Below are 15,398 nucleotides of genomic sequence, written 5' to 3'. Positions count from 1 at the left end.
AACAGAGAGTCCTGTGGCATCTTTAAGACTAACAGATGTATTGGAGCATAAGCTTTCGTGGGTGAATACCCACTTCGTCAGACGCATGCAATATGCATCTGACGAAGTGGGTATTCACCCACGAAAGCTTATGCTCCAATACATCTGTTAGTCTTAAAGATGCCACAGGACTCTCTGTTTGCTTTTTACTGATCCAGACTAACACAGCTACCCCTCTGATACTTGTCCCTATGGTGAGGTATTCATGGTGACTGACCGTAATTGTATTAGTGAGTTATGACAAAACTGGGCCTAAAGCTTCCTCCAGGTCTCGGTATATTAACCAGATCTGGCACATACCACTAAGAGAAGCATGAAGTCATACATTGCATATTCAGACCAAAACTGGCATCACAAAATCAAAAACTCATGCATGTTACCTGTTCTGTCTTGGTTGCATAGTTTTTCATAATGGGAGCCAAGGCTTCTTTGGCAAATTCAAAACTTAGGTAATGGGCTTCAGAACCTGAGCTGCAACTTCAAAGTGCTGTATATGCAGCTGTTTTTAGAGCATTAGTGTGAGCCCCACTTACCCAGTTCTGTCAACCTGGGCTCAGAGGCTGTCTCCAAAATGCTGTGTAGATGTATCCTGACTGTCTCTCACTGTTTGTACAGTGCCTAGCACAATGGGACTTCAGTCTCCGTTGAGACTGTAGGTGCTAGTGCAATACAAATATTAAGAATAAGTAATAAACTAAAATTAGTGCATTCAAATTTTAAAATCTAGTAATTTATGGAAACTTTATTATTTGCTAGAAATAGAATGTCAAACCTGTTTGCTTGGCTTTGAAACTAAGACATCTGGTAGATATTAAACCTGTAGCATTTAAAGTAAACCAAATAGGTCAGAGCGCTGATATCTACATGTGCAAATAGTAATAACAAAGCTGTTGAAGGCTGTGCCATTAACTTCATCAGAAAATATTTGTCAGTGATAAAGTAATACTGGTATGTCAGTTGGCCTTTTCTACAATAGGCTTTAAAACCAATTTTGAAAACAGAATATAAACTTTATTAAAAAATTAAATTTAGATAAAAGATGCAGTCAACTAAATTTGCCAGTTTAAAAGTGAAACTGACAATAAACAAAAGGAAGACTGACTTTATGGATTTTCATTGTCTAAGATTTGCAAAATGTACAAAATAACTAGAGCATGTCACAAGTAAATTCTGTTTTTACAATTTTCATTTTTAATAATCAAAGATTTTACTAATAACATAATAAGAAACAAGTACGTTTCTTTAACTGTTGCTTAAAATTAGTTTTCAAACACTTTTTGTCTGGTAAAGAAAGGACCATACCTTTTCCTCTTATTTTTTTTTTTTAAATAAAATTCAAGTCGGGGGCTGTTTATCCAGGTACTTATGTGGCCACCATTACAGTAGTTTTGTAATGCTTCCAAAGTATATTAAAAACAGACAATCTATCTTCCTAGTTTAATTAATCGGAGACCTTTTGTGTGTGTGAAGCACTAAGCTTTCTCCCAGTAAATTGAAGAAATTAGTTTTACACTGACTTTTGAAAGTGGAGAGGTCCATAGTCATTCTTCTCATCAAATATAAGATCTTTCCCAACAGCTGGTCTATCTCTCTCACTTCCAAGCCCACTGTTCATTTGTCATGTTTCTTTGTTCACTGGAATGTTGCTGTTGTAGATGCTCATGGGGCTGAGAGGCAATCTCTCAGGTGTCTTGGTACTCAAAACCCTCAATGGGATTAGTCTAAAACAGACTAGGATCCAGAATAGAGTCTGAGAGCAGAATGCTAGGGTGGAGGTGATAACGGGGAGGGTCTCTGTTAAGCAGATGTGTTTTATACCACAGGGAGCTTTTTCTGGGTTTGACTTCATTCCTAGATATGTGGTGCAATAATCAAGCATAGAGGACCCTAATGAATCAATAACTGTGACAGGTCTCTGTCTGCTAAAATGGGGTTTAATTTTCTGGCTAGTAATAGATGGTTGTTACTGCTGCTGTTTGGGCATCTAATAGCATTGAAGAGTCCTTTAGGAGCCCATGGCTGCAGACCAATTTAGCAATCTAAAGACAGATGCTCTCTGTAGTACAGAGGCAAGTTCTTCAAAATATTTCTGTAGCTTTCATCCTATTTTCAGTGGCTAGCTGAATAATGTTTGAAACCAGTGTATCCAGAACCTCTTTTTCCAGTAGTTCAAACTACTTTAAAGCATGGTTCAAAGCTCAATGTGGACAAGAGTTGGATCCTATCTACAGTAAAACAACTTTTAGGAACCTGGTTACAACAGTTGTTCCCTGATGCTGTCTATCCAACCTGTTGTATATTTTGTGGAGACTATTAAAACCATGATTAGGTCCCAGCTATGCTACAAGATGGAATAGTGTCTTAGCATTTTAGGGAGGGTTGGAGGACAGTTACTGAATTGCAACTAGGTTTGCAACACACTATTATTTACATTGGGGGTGGGGTCTTAAATTAGCAATCCTTTCTTTCCTGAAATGGCCAAGTTGTTGCATATCGGTGCTAACTTCAGCCTATTAAGAAAATGTACTTTTCTGGTTGGTCCATTATGCTTAAATGGGAGAAGGATGGTACTTTGGGCAGATGTGGTGTGTATGGTACATGTTACCATATATCTGTTCTTAAGCAAAATGGGAAATATGGCACCGGTTCCATTCATTTGTCTGGTTTATATGAAATTATTTTAAATTTATAACTAAGAAATTAAACTCTCCTTGTCTTGCTGTTTTTCTCTGACTAGTTCCCTCACCAAATATGTCTAAGAAATTTAAAAGTACCAGCAAAACCAGAGAAGAGCACACTTGATAGTCTCAAGTTTTGAAGATTTAAGACAGTGCACTTTTGCTGCAGGAAGGGAGTAGGGGAATATGACTTAGGCCAGAGGTTTTCAAACTTTTGAAGCTGAGCCCCTTCCCCTTCTTTCCCCCCATCCTGAGTTATAATTTTTGTTTGTGCTGCCCCAACCCAGAGAAATATAGACACAAAACCTGCCCCTTAGGTTTTCAGGGTGTGGGAAGGCATGTGTGACAGTCTCTGGGGGCGGAGCCAGCACTGGGCACAGAGGCTGCCAGGAGCAGAAATCAGCACAGCATCAGTGGATGTTGACACTGACCCACAGGCTGGATGGCTTGTTGATGTGAGTCAGGGGGCTGGAGGTAGTGCTCCCTCCTCAAGTCCCAGCCGCCTGGGGACACCGCTTGCCCCCCAAATGTTCCTCTGTGCCCCTCAGTTTGAAAATCTCTCGTTTAGGCCTTTATGCACTACAGAAGAGTAAAAAGATTCAAATAAAAAAAAAACGGTTGTGGGTCGCTTTAAATAAGGAATCTATAGGACAGAACAAGTTGGTATCTTATTACAGGAAATTGTTTTGATGTGACTACAAATTTTAGTTATGCTAATTGATCAACATGTTTTCTTTTTTGCAGCACTAGAAAGCTTGGGTTTTGGCTCCTATATCAGTGAGGTAAAAGAAGTCTTACAAGAGTGCAAAACAGTAGCACTAAAAAGAAGAAAGGCCAGTTCTCGTTTGGAAAATCTTGGCATTCCTGAAGAAGAACTTCTAAGGCAGCAACAGGAGTTATTTGCAAAAGTGAGTGAGGCAATATTTCTGACTAAGAAATCTAATGAGGTTGAATGAACTAGACACTCCCTGATTTAGTGCCACAGAAACATGCATAAGTCCAGAAGAATCCCCTGTTCTATGGATTCCATGGCCATGAAAGATTTTACTGAATCTGACCTTGCAAAGTTAATATATCTGGCAAGAAATGCAAATGGATAAATAAGATGCTGAATTTTCTTTGTTACTTCTGTGATCTGACACGCCAGAGACATTGTATAGAAATGTGTACGTTTTATTAGTCTGAGTTTTAAATGAATGTATTACTTTACCACTGGTGATATCAAAGCCATGCCACTCAATCATGTATTTCTATTTTACAGAAACTTTTACAAATGTTGGAGTTTTAAAAAATTATTTTCAACTACTTTTTGTATTCCTTTACTTGTATTACCAGATTTTCTTTAGTCCAATTGTATATATGAAGGGAAATGGCAACTAATATTTTAGAAAATGATCAATTTCTGTGAACTATAATCATAAAAATGTAGTGCTGGAAGAGACTTTGAGAGGTCATCTAATCCATCCTCCTGCGATGCGGCAGGGTCATGTGTACATAGGCCATCTCAGACACATGTCCTTAGAAACCACCAAAGACAGGGATTCCACAACCTCTCTTAGAAACGTATTCCAGAACTTAACTACCCTTATAATTAGAAAGTTTTTCTTAATATCTAACCTAAATATCCTTTGCTGCAGATTAGTCCGTTACTTCTTGTCCAACCTTTAGACCATTTTTTATAATAACAGTCTTCAAATATGTTAAGGCTATTAGGTCCCCTGTGAGTTGTCTTTTCTCAAGACTAAACATGCCCAATTTTTTTTGACCTTTCCTCATAGGTCTTAAACCTGCTATCACTTTTGTTGCTCTACTCTGGACTCTCTCCAGTTTATCCATTTCTTTCCTAAAGCATTGCACCCAGAACTGGACAGAATACTCCAGCTGAGGCCTCCCTACTGCTAAGTAGAACAGGACAGTTACCTTCTGTCTTTTGTATATGACACTCTGTTAATATACCTTTTTTTTGCAACTGCATCATGTTGTTGACTCATGTTTAATTTGTGATCCATTATAACCCCCAGATCCTTTTCAACAGTGCTACCACCTAGCCAATTATTTCCCATTTTGTAATTGTGCGTTAGCTTTTTTCCTTCCTAGGTGTAGTACTTTCCACTTATCTTGATTGAATTTTATCTTGTTGATTTCAGACCAATTCTTCAATTTATCAAGATTGTTTTGTATTCTAATCCTGTCCTCCGAAGTGCTAGCAACCCCTACCAGTTTAGTGTGCTCTGCACATTTTATAAGCATACTCTCCAGTCCATTATCCAAGTCATTGGTGAAAATGTTGAATAGTACAAGACCTGAGACAAACCCCTGTGAGTCCCCCCAGTCTGATAGCAAATCGTTGACAATTACTCTTTGAGTAGGGTCTTTCAACCAGTTGTTCACACACCTTATAATAATTGCATTTAGACCACATTTTGCTAGTTTGCTTATAAGAATGTCAGGTGGACTGTGTCAAAAGCCTTACTAAAATCAAGATATGTCACATCTACGGCTTCCACCCATTCATTAGGCCAGTAATCCCATAAAAGAAGGAAATTAGGTTGATTTGTCATGATTTGTTCATGACAAATTCATGTTCAGTTTTACTTATAATTTTATCCTTTACATGCTTGCAAATTATAGTTTAATAATTTATTCCAGTATCTCCCAGGTCTCAAAGTTAGGCTGACTGGTCTATAATTCTCCATGTCCTTTTAGTTCCTATCTTTAAAATTAGGAACAATGTTGTTTCTTCTCCAGTCCTCTGGGACCTCACCATCTTCCATGAGTTCTCACAAATAATTGCTAATGGTTGAGATTTTCAGTTAGTTTTTAGATACCCTCAGGTGAGTTTCATTGGCCGCTGCCGACTTAAAAATATTTAACTTATCTAACTATTTTAACCTGTTCTTTCCTTGTTCTAGCTTGTTCCTTCCCCATTCTTGTTAATATTAATTTTCTAGTCACAACTTAATATTTTAGCCAAGACTGAAGCAAAATAGGGAACACCCCAGCCTCCTTGATGTCATCCATTATTAGCTCTCCTTCCCCACTAAGGGAGAACCTACATCTTCCTTCGTCTCTTTCTCCCTATGTATTTGTAGTACCTCTTTTTATTGCCTTTTATGTCCCTTGCTAGGTGTAACTCATTTTGTGTCTTAATCATTTCAGTTTAAATGTCTTTCTTGGTTTTGGCTCCATCATTTCATGGGGGAAAAGGGTAATTTCCATCTCTCTGGTAGTTTGTTTGTCACAACAATGCTAAATCTCTAACGTGTCTCCCCAGCTGTTTTCCCTTTACCCTTGAGTGACACTGTATAATCATGTTGATTTACTATGAACTCTAAGATGATGATAATTCAAATATATTTCTCCATGCCTGACCTAATGTGAGACAAGGTCCTGCAACTCAGCCTTTCTTCCCAGCACTTCCTCTGAGATGGTTTGCAGATAATTCAAGTGTAAGTGGCTAAGACTAAATTTGATTATTTATCTTCCTAAACAGTCTTCTCTTCTCCCATTCTGTTACTATTGATACCACCGCTATTCTGCCAGACTCATAATGTGGCAATCATCTACAACACCTCCCTCTTACACCACTTATATCCTGGCCATATGCAAATCATATTGCTTTTTTTGTCCTCTGCATCCTTTCCTTTCTTTCTGTTCCCATGGTGAAAATGCTTATTCAGGTCCTTGTGATCTCACATCTTAGTTGCAACCTTTTCCTCACTGGCCTTACTGAAACTTACGTAATGCTAAAACCCAGATAAACTTTATTTTTGTATGTTGTAAAGTGCCAAGTACATTATAGCTAAATAGATAATGATGATGATGAGACAATTGAAGTTTTCACCAGCTTTGGAAATTTATCACATGGCTAACACATGTAATGGTATAGTCCTGTAATAAGTTAACATATAGATACTTTTTCCCCCCTTCATGCTAAGAGTAAAAAAGTCAATGTGGCTGCTGCAGAAGCAGTGTTTGGTTTTATAACAAACTGGTTAGTTTAAGTTTTTATTTTCTTTTAAGCTTAATGCAATGAAGTTTAATGTGGATAACTTACATAAAACTGCACTCTACACAGGTCAAAAGAAGTAGAGGATGGGTGGGATAGGGATATTCTTACACTCCTGAGAGAGTAATATAAACAATGAGGAATTAAAATAATTAACTGACATTTCATTTAAAGAGGTATTATCAATTTAGACCTGATTTTTGACCTACTTTAAAATTGTTTAATCTAGTAGACACTGTCCTCTGAAGGTATGTATTTAATTTTTTAATTATTAGAGATTAATAAAAAATGCATTATAAAATTGTTAGTGCATTCAAGTTGCACTAGTCTGTGTATTGGATCAATAAATGAAACTTAAAATGGTCCTCATTTGATATTGTACAAAAAATCTCTGATCTGATTCTAAAACAGTGCATTTTATTTTATTCAACAATATATCAAAGTAGTTTGTGTATGTATTGTTGGAACAAGTGCTGTATTTGCACTCCAGTCCTGCAAATACTTATGCATGTGATTAGTCCTATTCATAATCCAGAATTTACCAGTGATTATATGCAGAAGGAATACTGGCTGCTTAAATAACAATCACAATTCTTAAAATATTCATCTACACACCTGAGAAATTATGTATGTGTATAAGTGTTGGTAAGATCAGGGCCCTAGTTTTCCTTTATTTGTAAAAGTAACTTCCTTAATGAATGAATAAATCCAAATCAAGAGGCATCCTCATTCATTGTGAACGTTAGGTTGAAGTTTGTAGGGAAAAAATTATGTTGTAATATTAGGGAAGTGACTTGATTTGTGCAATTAAAAGACTGGCATACTGCATTAAGGCACGAGGAGGCAGATTTAAAATTAAGGACACCTTAACTCTGGCAATTCCTGACTGAGTTCTTAGCCGTGCAACCTTATGGAGTTTCCTAGTATTTTCAAAAGAAAAAGAATGTAAAGAAGTGGTTGTATAATTTGGTGGCACCTAATAGTTCCAGAATTATCTGTCCAGCAAAAGGTGCACAGTCCTGTGGAGCAGTGTTTCTGGTCCCTGAGATCTCCCTGACACAGTTTTGGAAGGCAGCAAGCTGGTCCCTGGTATCAGAAAGGTTGAGAGAAACTGCTGTAGAGCCACCGACTCTTATGGAGCCCTGCCACATTGAATGTGTATCTTAGACTTGTCCACTACTAATGTGTTCAGGTGTTGCTTTCATTTGTTTAGAACTTTGGTGAAAATGGCTAAAAGTGCACCAGAGTATCGACTGTGAATACATTGATTCTCTTTAAACCCTAGCGACTGCATATGAATAATTTTAACTGAAACATTTAAAGCCTCTTTTCAGTGAGGGTTATTTCCTTTGCAGATGTCAACTTTTTTTAAATCTAGCACATTTGTGCTAGAGCTTTTCAAAGAATTGTCACAACTCTTGGAATAGGGCCAGTATCTTTTTGTACTCTTATTGACTGACTGAATTGTCCTTGCTGAAATGTTCCAAAATATTATCCTTAGGTAGACAGTAGGTTCAGAAAATTTCTGCCTGATAGGCCAGTTATGGAAAATTCAAAATGAAAAGGGGATTTGAATGGAAATGTGAACTTAACTTTAAAAGCCTCCTATATGGAGGGGGGAAATGGGCTTTTGCTTTATTTTGCTTTATCTATAAAGAAGACCTGATTTTTGTTTTAAAAGATTTTTTTCTGCTGGTTGTGTGGGTTTTTTTTGTTTTGTTTTGTTTTTTGTTTTTTGTTTTTTTTATACAGTGCAAATTCAGGTTTTAAGTGGACTTGGCAAGCTGTTCAAGTAATCACCTGTATGACAACTGTTAAATCGTCTCAAATATTCCTGCAAGCATACCCTGATTTAGGCAGTGGCTTACTTTTTTGATTGCACCATTGTACCATTCTTTCATTTTTTTTAGAATTTCATTTATTTGTGTTCCGCATTTTTCTGAATTAAAATATCTCAGTTAAGAACTTTTGTTGTTGTTGTAAATAGGCATAAGTGTCTATCTAAGGTTAAGCTGATTGGAGACCATAAAGGCTTACTGTTTTTTCTTACTGTTATTACTGTTCTAATAAATTAGTGCTTTAAAATATTTGGCCAATGTTTGACTGGTCAGTTGACCAATTATTTTTGGAGGCGACTAGAGTGACTAAAGTACTAGAAAAAATATGACATCACAAGCAAGTGAAAGCTGACAGTTGAGAGGAGAAGGGACTTCTAATAAAACTCTGTTTGCACTTTTTATACTCTCAACTTCAGTACCTAACAATCATTTAACAAAGACTTCCTATCAAATGTCAAACATCCCCTCTCCTTGAATTGAGGAAAATTAACTCACAATAAACTTCTGAGAATCTTGAAAATTCATCTAGCAAAACTAGACTTAACATTCCTGATATTTATGTAACAAAACCAAGCAATCTTTTGGAGATGGGGAAATCTTTGATACTCTTATTTCAGAAAGAAGCAAAAATGGTGTTGGGAGATGGAGGATGATAGGGCTGAATTTAGGTTCAGCTGCAAAGGTTAGGCCCTTATTAAATAAGAATATTGTTACATTACTTCACTAGTTCTGACACTTCCAAACTCTAACATATTGTGCATGTTTCACTTTCCTCACCCTCCATTTTTCCTTTTAATTTAATTTCATGCTTTGTTTAGGACACACGTAACAAACATATATTCAGAGTGAATTCATTTCTAAACATGTGAAGTATTAGCACCATCCTAATCCGTGTGCACTGCATTTAAGGTCTAAAATGTCTTAGTTAGAACTACCATTTTAATAATGTCTTGCCTAAAGTAAGGCCTGGACTTCCTGGTCAGTATTTCCTAGGCAGTGTGGGTAAGTGGTGGAAAGACTTGTTAATGCTAATTCTAGCCACTCTGCAACATTCCTGGTTAATTTTTCATTTGAAAGTGGTGCCTCTCTGATCCTGTGCAACCCCCAAAATTGAGGGTTTTTTTCAAGTACATTTTTATTACCCCAACCTCTTTGGTTTTCTGAGTATAAATGCTCTAAATGACGATTGTACAGCATACCATAAAAATAGGTTATGCCAACATGAAGAAAAAATGTTAATATCAATGCAAAGCATTGCAGTATTTTGAATACCCTTTATGTACAGTGATTATTTTTAGGTATAAATCTTGTATTTTGCACCTGCAGTTTCTGCCAGACCATTAATGTAATCTTTGCCCGTGTGCTATACTAATTCCTTAAAAGGATATTGGAAGTCTTGGGTTTTGTTAACAATTTAATTTTTGTCTGTCTTCAGGCTAGACAGCAACAAGCAGAACTGGCCCAGCAGGAATGGCTACAGATGCAACAAGCAGCCCAACAAGCACAGCTTGCTGCTGCGTCAGCCAGTGCATCCAATCAGGCAGGCTCCTCTCAGGATGAAGATGATGAAGATGATATCTGAAATTCACCAGCTGAGTTTCTCTTCCCACTGAGAAATATCTTTCCTGCACAATGAAAACAGTGAAATGAATGCTTACCTGTAATTTTGTATGCATCTTGGACTGGCCATGGTATTCTAGGGATGTCTGCTGTTGTGTGCTGTACATGTAAAAACTGTCTTTTTTTGAACTCTTAAAGATTTAAGGTTCAATATCATATCAACTTTGGATTTTTAATGGTGTATATGGAAATTTTAGATAGCAGTGCGTCATTGATCAATAAACAGTGTTAAAATAAACAACAAGTTTATAAAATAGTGAGATTTATACAGAAGCTCTAAATCCACATTTGCATTTCTCTTCCCTTTTAACTAAACTATAAAATCTTACATAGAGAATTTTTAATTGTTTTTCTTTTTTGGGGGGGTGGGAGTGGTTCAGTAGACACTTAATCTGCATAATGGAAACAAGCAAAGAGGTCAGCATAGTAAAGTCTGAATTCTTTGTCCTTTTAAAAATGAGGATATATATATATGGCAATAAATATTATATGTGCTCAAATACCACATTTGTTACAAATTTGAAAAGATACATTTTCACTAAGCTAGGAAAAGGTATGTTTAATAGGAGTTGTAGAAATTCTGTCTTTTTTTTTTTTTTGTATAGGGGTGAAATAATAAACCCATGATTTTATTATGATATCTATGAAGAGTCCTGAACCAATGGATATTTCATTTCAAAGACTGACCAGTGTAGAGAACTAATAATTCTTATTATTTCACTCCAATTTAATGTTAACTGTTATTGATGGTATTACTTGCGTAGTCCGGACATGTTCATATTGTTCACATGTAAAGCTGGAACTTGGTGAACCAGAATTGTGTTAGTTCCATTGACTTAACTGGGAATTATTAAATGTTCAAGCCTACAAAGGCAAAAGTTGAAGCTAATGAACCTGGTTTCAGTAAAAGAGGGATTTTTATTTAACCCTGATTAGTTAGTTATTGTTGTCAGCATAATGTTAACATTTTCCAGACTAGGTTACCCATGGATTCCTCAGCTACCTTGTGAAACAATAACATTTTCTTCATTCAAACAGGTTAGTAGGTGCAAATGATTCTGTCCAAGTTTAGTTAGGAAAGTATGCCCCAAGAGTAATCAGCACGATAAGGATCAGGAAAGAGAAAGGAGTCTTTTTGTCAGGTTGACTTTGAAAATTCTGTTTATATAAATGGACGGGCAGCTGTTCTTTGTGTAGAAATACACCACAGTTGTGTCCATTATAGAATTTTAATGTTGAATGAAGAAATGTTGGCCTATGTTCTGGTACTCTTGTTTCCAGCAGAATGGAAAAGCCACTTGCATACTAGTGAAAACGATCAGATAGCTGTGTAAGAATGCACTCTCTTTTCTTTTAGTATGCTCTTGACAAGTTTCTCTAGTAAAAATTTTTGACTAAAAGCTGTGGGTGCAGCAATCTGTTTACATAGCGAAATAAACAGAAAACAGTGTGCCCATTTTAAGTAGAGATCTGAACAAGTACAGTTGGCATATATTCAGATCTGCAAGGATCGCCCAGTGGCTTTTGATTTCAATTTTAGAGTCGTTAGGTTACATATTGAATAAACTTGCACATTTTCTAAATGCATCCGTGCAAGGATGGCTCAAAAAGTAAAGATTAGTTTGTTGAATGTTAAGTTGAAAAACTTTCATGAAATATGTTGGACAAGATTTGACTAAGTGGTTTTCTGTAAAGACTTAAGTACCAAAGGTAGTAAATCTAGTCTAGTGAAACAATGTTAATGTGCAGTGTTGGCTTTTCTAATTTGTACTGTAACACCTTACACTTTCTATTTTAAATGAGTCTTTTTCTTTTAAGTAAACAAAATTAGGTATTTCACACTTGTTTTTTCTGATGCAGAATTCAGGTTAACATTTTACTGCATCTGGTATGTATGGGATAGTATGTTTGGTTCCTTGTGACCTTTTCTTTGGACGTTCCTGTGCTTTTTTCATATGCTGTATTCTTCAAGCAATAAAATTCTGATGTGTTTTTTAAATGGTTTTATATTTAATGTTGAATATTCACTTTTCTTCACTGCATTTGCAATGTTATAAGGAAGAAATTTAAGGTTATTTAAGCACTGCTGCCATTTTGACTGGTGAGCAATTTTTGTGACAAAGATAATGCTACCCAAAATCTGCTGTATGATATTCCTGCTCAGTTGAGCTAATTATATACTTGCAAACAGTATCTCTGTTTTGTCATGTTGACTCTCCTTCCAGGAAGTATATTTTCCCTATTTGCAATATTTGCATTTTTGTAAAGTGAACAGGTTCACTTGTTTAAAAACTACATTTCCAGCTTTTCAGTGCTAAAGGGACAGTCAAAACCTCTAGAGTCAGATACACATTACTTATTACATCTTTTAGAATTTTATGGTGAGAAGAAATTTCTATTGTGAATTTTTTAATTTGAACAAACTAGCCATTATTTTTGTAGGACTTACTGCATTTATGTCTTGCCTCCTTCTGCTGGGTGGCAAAGACAAAGCTATTTCTAGAGCTATGATACTACTGATGCTGGTACACAAATAATAAATAGGCATAAGACATTATAAATTTAAGTTTGGTGAGTAAATCAGATGTCATACTTAGTCTCTATTATAAATAGGTGTGTCAGGAAATCAGTGCAGTCCTAGTGGGAAAAGAAAAGGTGCAAAGAATGTTGCAAATAAGTTACATTACAAAAATTAGTTGTTCTTTTTAAGCTTATCATCAAATATAAATCTTCAATGTTCCATAGGCAACTTTTCATTCTCTCATGTCAGAATTAGGCTCTCTATTCAGTATCCAAAATACAGTTCAGGAAGAGTGAAACTTGAAATTAACTTCAGTACCAAATGTGAGGCTGTGACACTTTCTCAAGGTAATCTTATAAGAAACTAGTAGAAAGAGGGAGCAAAGTTATTTGCTACCTAGTCACTTGTCATATGTGTAGCAGATTCTTTTCAAGCTTGGCATAGCATTAAACTGACACAATATATCTCAGCAGAAGACATTCATTGCTGAGTAACGCTTTCAATTCAAGGCTGTTATGGAAGTTGAGTAAAGCTCTTGTTTTCTGTCACTCCAATGGAATGTGTATGCATGACGTTTTACATGGTGAATAAAGTAGTTCCTTTTAATACTGCTTTTCTGGGATAAAATGAACAGTGAATTTTTAAAAAAACAAAAATCTTAAGCTCGAATCCCCCTTAAAAGTATATTTGAATGTCTCGTGTTCGTACAGAAGTGCTTGTTACAGGTTTGTTGTTAATACGTTAAAAAAAAAAAATCACATTTCTAGGAATGGCGAAAGCTCAAGAGGTAGATGGTGCATGTCAGATTTTGTAAAAGTGCCTTCATTAAAGAAGATTCTTCTATATGCATAATAGTATATGTTTGTTGATCTTCAAATCACTTTGAAACTGTGTCAAATTAAAAAAATGACTTACTGTAAATTCTTCATTGTTTATGTGCAGAACTCGATTACCTCTAAACGGAACCATTTGCACAACTTTAGTAATCTTACGTTGTAATGTAACATTGAATTTGAATGCAAAAACTAAAGTTCCATAATGTTGCCTTAAGATTCTGAAATGAAGTATAATACTGAATGTGTAATGACTACAGTATGCAAAGGCTGCCAAGATTGACTTGAGTGCTGTAGTTCAACTAGCTAAATAGTAACAGTTTTAGTTTCAATATTGCTTTATTATCTCCTGTGAATCATTCTTTTTGCTTTTGACAGTTTTTAACAAGTGTCCCTTTAAAGGGAGTGGGGAGTAAAGTTAAGATGAGGTTCCAAAATTCATCTGTTTGGGAGATCTATCTAGTTGTTAAAAATGTAGGATTTCAGTGCTGGGTAGAGACCTGTCAAGTAAATGGACCATCCACCCACACTGAACATAGCCATCATTGCTGAATGTTCCTGGCTTAACTCAGTGGAGGAAAAAGGTATGGCAGTAAGTTTAAAAGTTGGTCTGTTAAGGTCCACTTGTAGTCAGAGAAATGGCAATGGCCACTTAATCAACAGATGCTGTGTGTGCGTTTTGTTTACTTTATTGATTACGCTTTTATGGTACTTTTGTCTTCCAGCACTGCAGAGCTAACACAGGTACCGAAGTGAGCTGAATTTTATTCTGGGTCAGAGATGAACAACAAAATTAGTTGCATCCTGTCTCATCTCTCGGTGCACAAAGTTCTAAAAGCAGGAGAACTGAGGCAGTTTCACTGGACAGAGAGACAACCAAGGCGAGTTGTTATAGGGAGAGAGAGTTCTATGCTGGGGCCCTCTCCCCTATGTAATGTTAAGCCACACCACTGTACAGGTGCTTAACAAGTGGAAGTATAACAGCATGGGGGAATGAAAATTGGGTTTATGTAGATCCCCCTTCAACAAACTTTTGTGTATTGGCTCGGCTGCAGAGGCAAGACTAGCAGAAGATGAATAATCTATTGTACAAATGTACAACAATTGTACAACATCAAACCCAAACTTATGTACATTTAATTGTACATTTGAGTAATATTAAAACAAACACAAGTACAGTGAAGGAGCTTTACTTACAGAAAACATAACTTGAATGTAGGATGGACTACTTGCTACAGTTTATTTAAAAATTAAATAATTTCAAGCTTTAGATATGGTTGGTCACATCTGGTTGTGTGATGATGGCCATCTTAAATATAAAATTGATAATCTGATACTATGACTTATGTACTTTTTACTGTCTTCTGTCTTCTGATGCAGCCCTACCAAGTCTATTGCTAATTTTCCTAACATTTGAACAGCTTCACACAGCTTGTACTTTTTAAAATAACCTATTAGATACACGTGTTCTTCCTAACATCCTTAATAAACCAAAAATTATATTCTCCCAAGCCCTAGTGTGGGCAATATGTACAATCTGTACCAGTGATGGCATTAAGGGCTGATTACATGAAGCTGCCATGCGCTAGAGGGAATTGTGAGAACTGACCTAAAAATCACTTTTACTTCAGAACTTTTAGATACACACATTTAAATGTATATAGTAACTTTTCCAACAGGATGTTTTTATATCCCTCTCACTTTAATATCTAATACTTCAATAATAGTATGATGAACATTCTTTAATTTGCATGTTTACAGAAACCAGTAACAAAACTACATTTATTTCTAATTTATGGAGATAGTTTTTCATTGAATGCAATTTTGTTTCTTGTTTATAAGACTGTAAGCTCTTTGGGG

At 35.9% G+C, this 15,398-nt stretch overlaps 1 protein-coding gene across 1 annotated transcript in view; it reads left to right on the top strand.

Moving 5' to 3' along the window:
- Nucleotides 1–12,183, top strand: part of DR1 (down-regulator of transcription 1) — a 17,935-nt gene extending 5,752 nt beyond the window's left edge. Inside the window, exons 2-3 of the mRNA XM_034779697.1 lie at nucleotides 3,462–3,625; nucleotides 10,000–12,183. Of these exons, the coding sequence (XP_034635588.1) occupies nucleotides 3,462–3,625; nucleotides 10,000–10,146 (311 nt within the window). The 3' untranslated portion in view covers nucleotides 10,147–12,183. The remainder of the gene's footprint in view (nucleotides 1–3,461; nucleotides 3,626–9,999) is intronic.
- The last annotated feature ends 3,215 nt before the right edge of the window (nucleotides 12,184–15,398 follow it).

Source organism: Trachemys scripta, chromosome 8 (genome assembly GCF_013100865.1).
Source record: "Trachemys scripta elegans isolate TJP31775 chromosome 8, CAS_Tse_1.0, whole genome shotgun sequence".
In the NCBI taxonomy this organism is placed as follows: Eukaryota; Metazoa; Chordata; order Testudines; family Emydidae; genus Trachemys; species Trachemys scripta.
The sequence above is the reverse complement of the archived record's forward strand: the minus strand, read 5'-3'. Positions and strand labels throughout refer to the sequence as shown.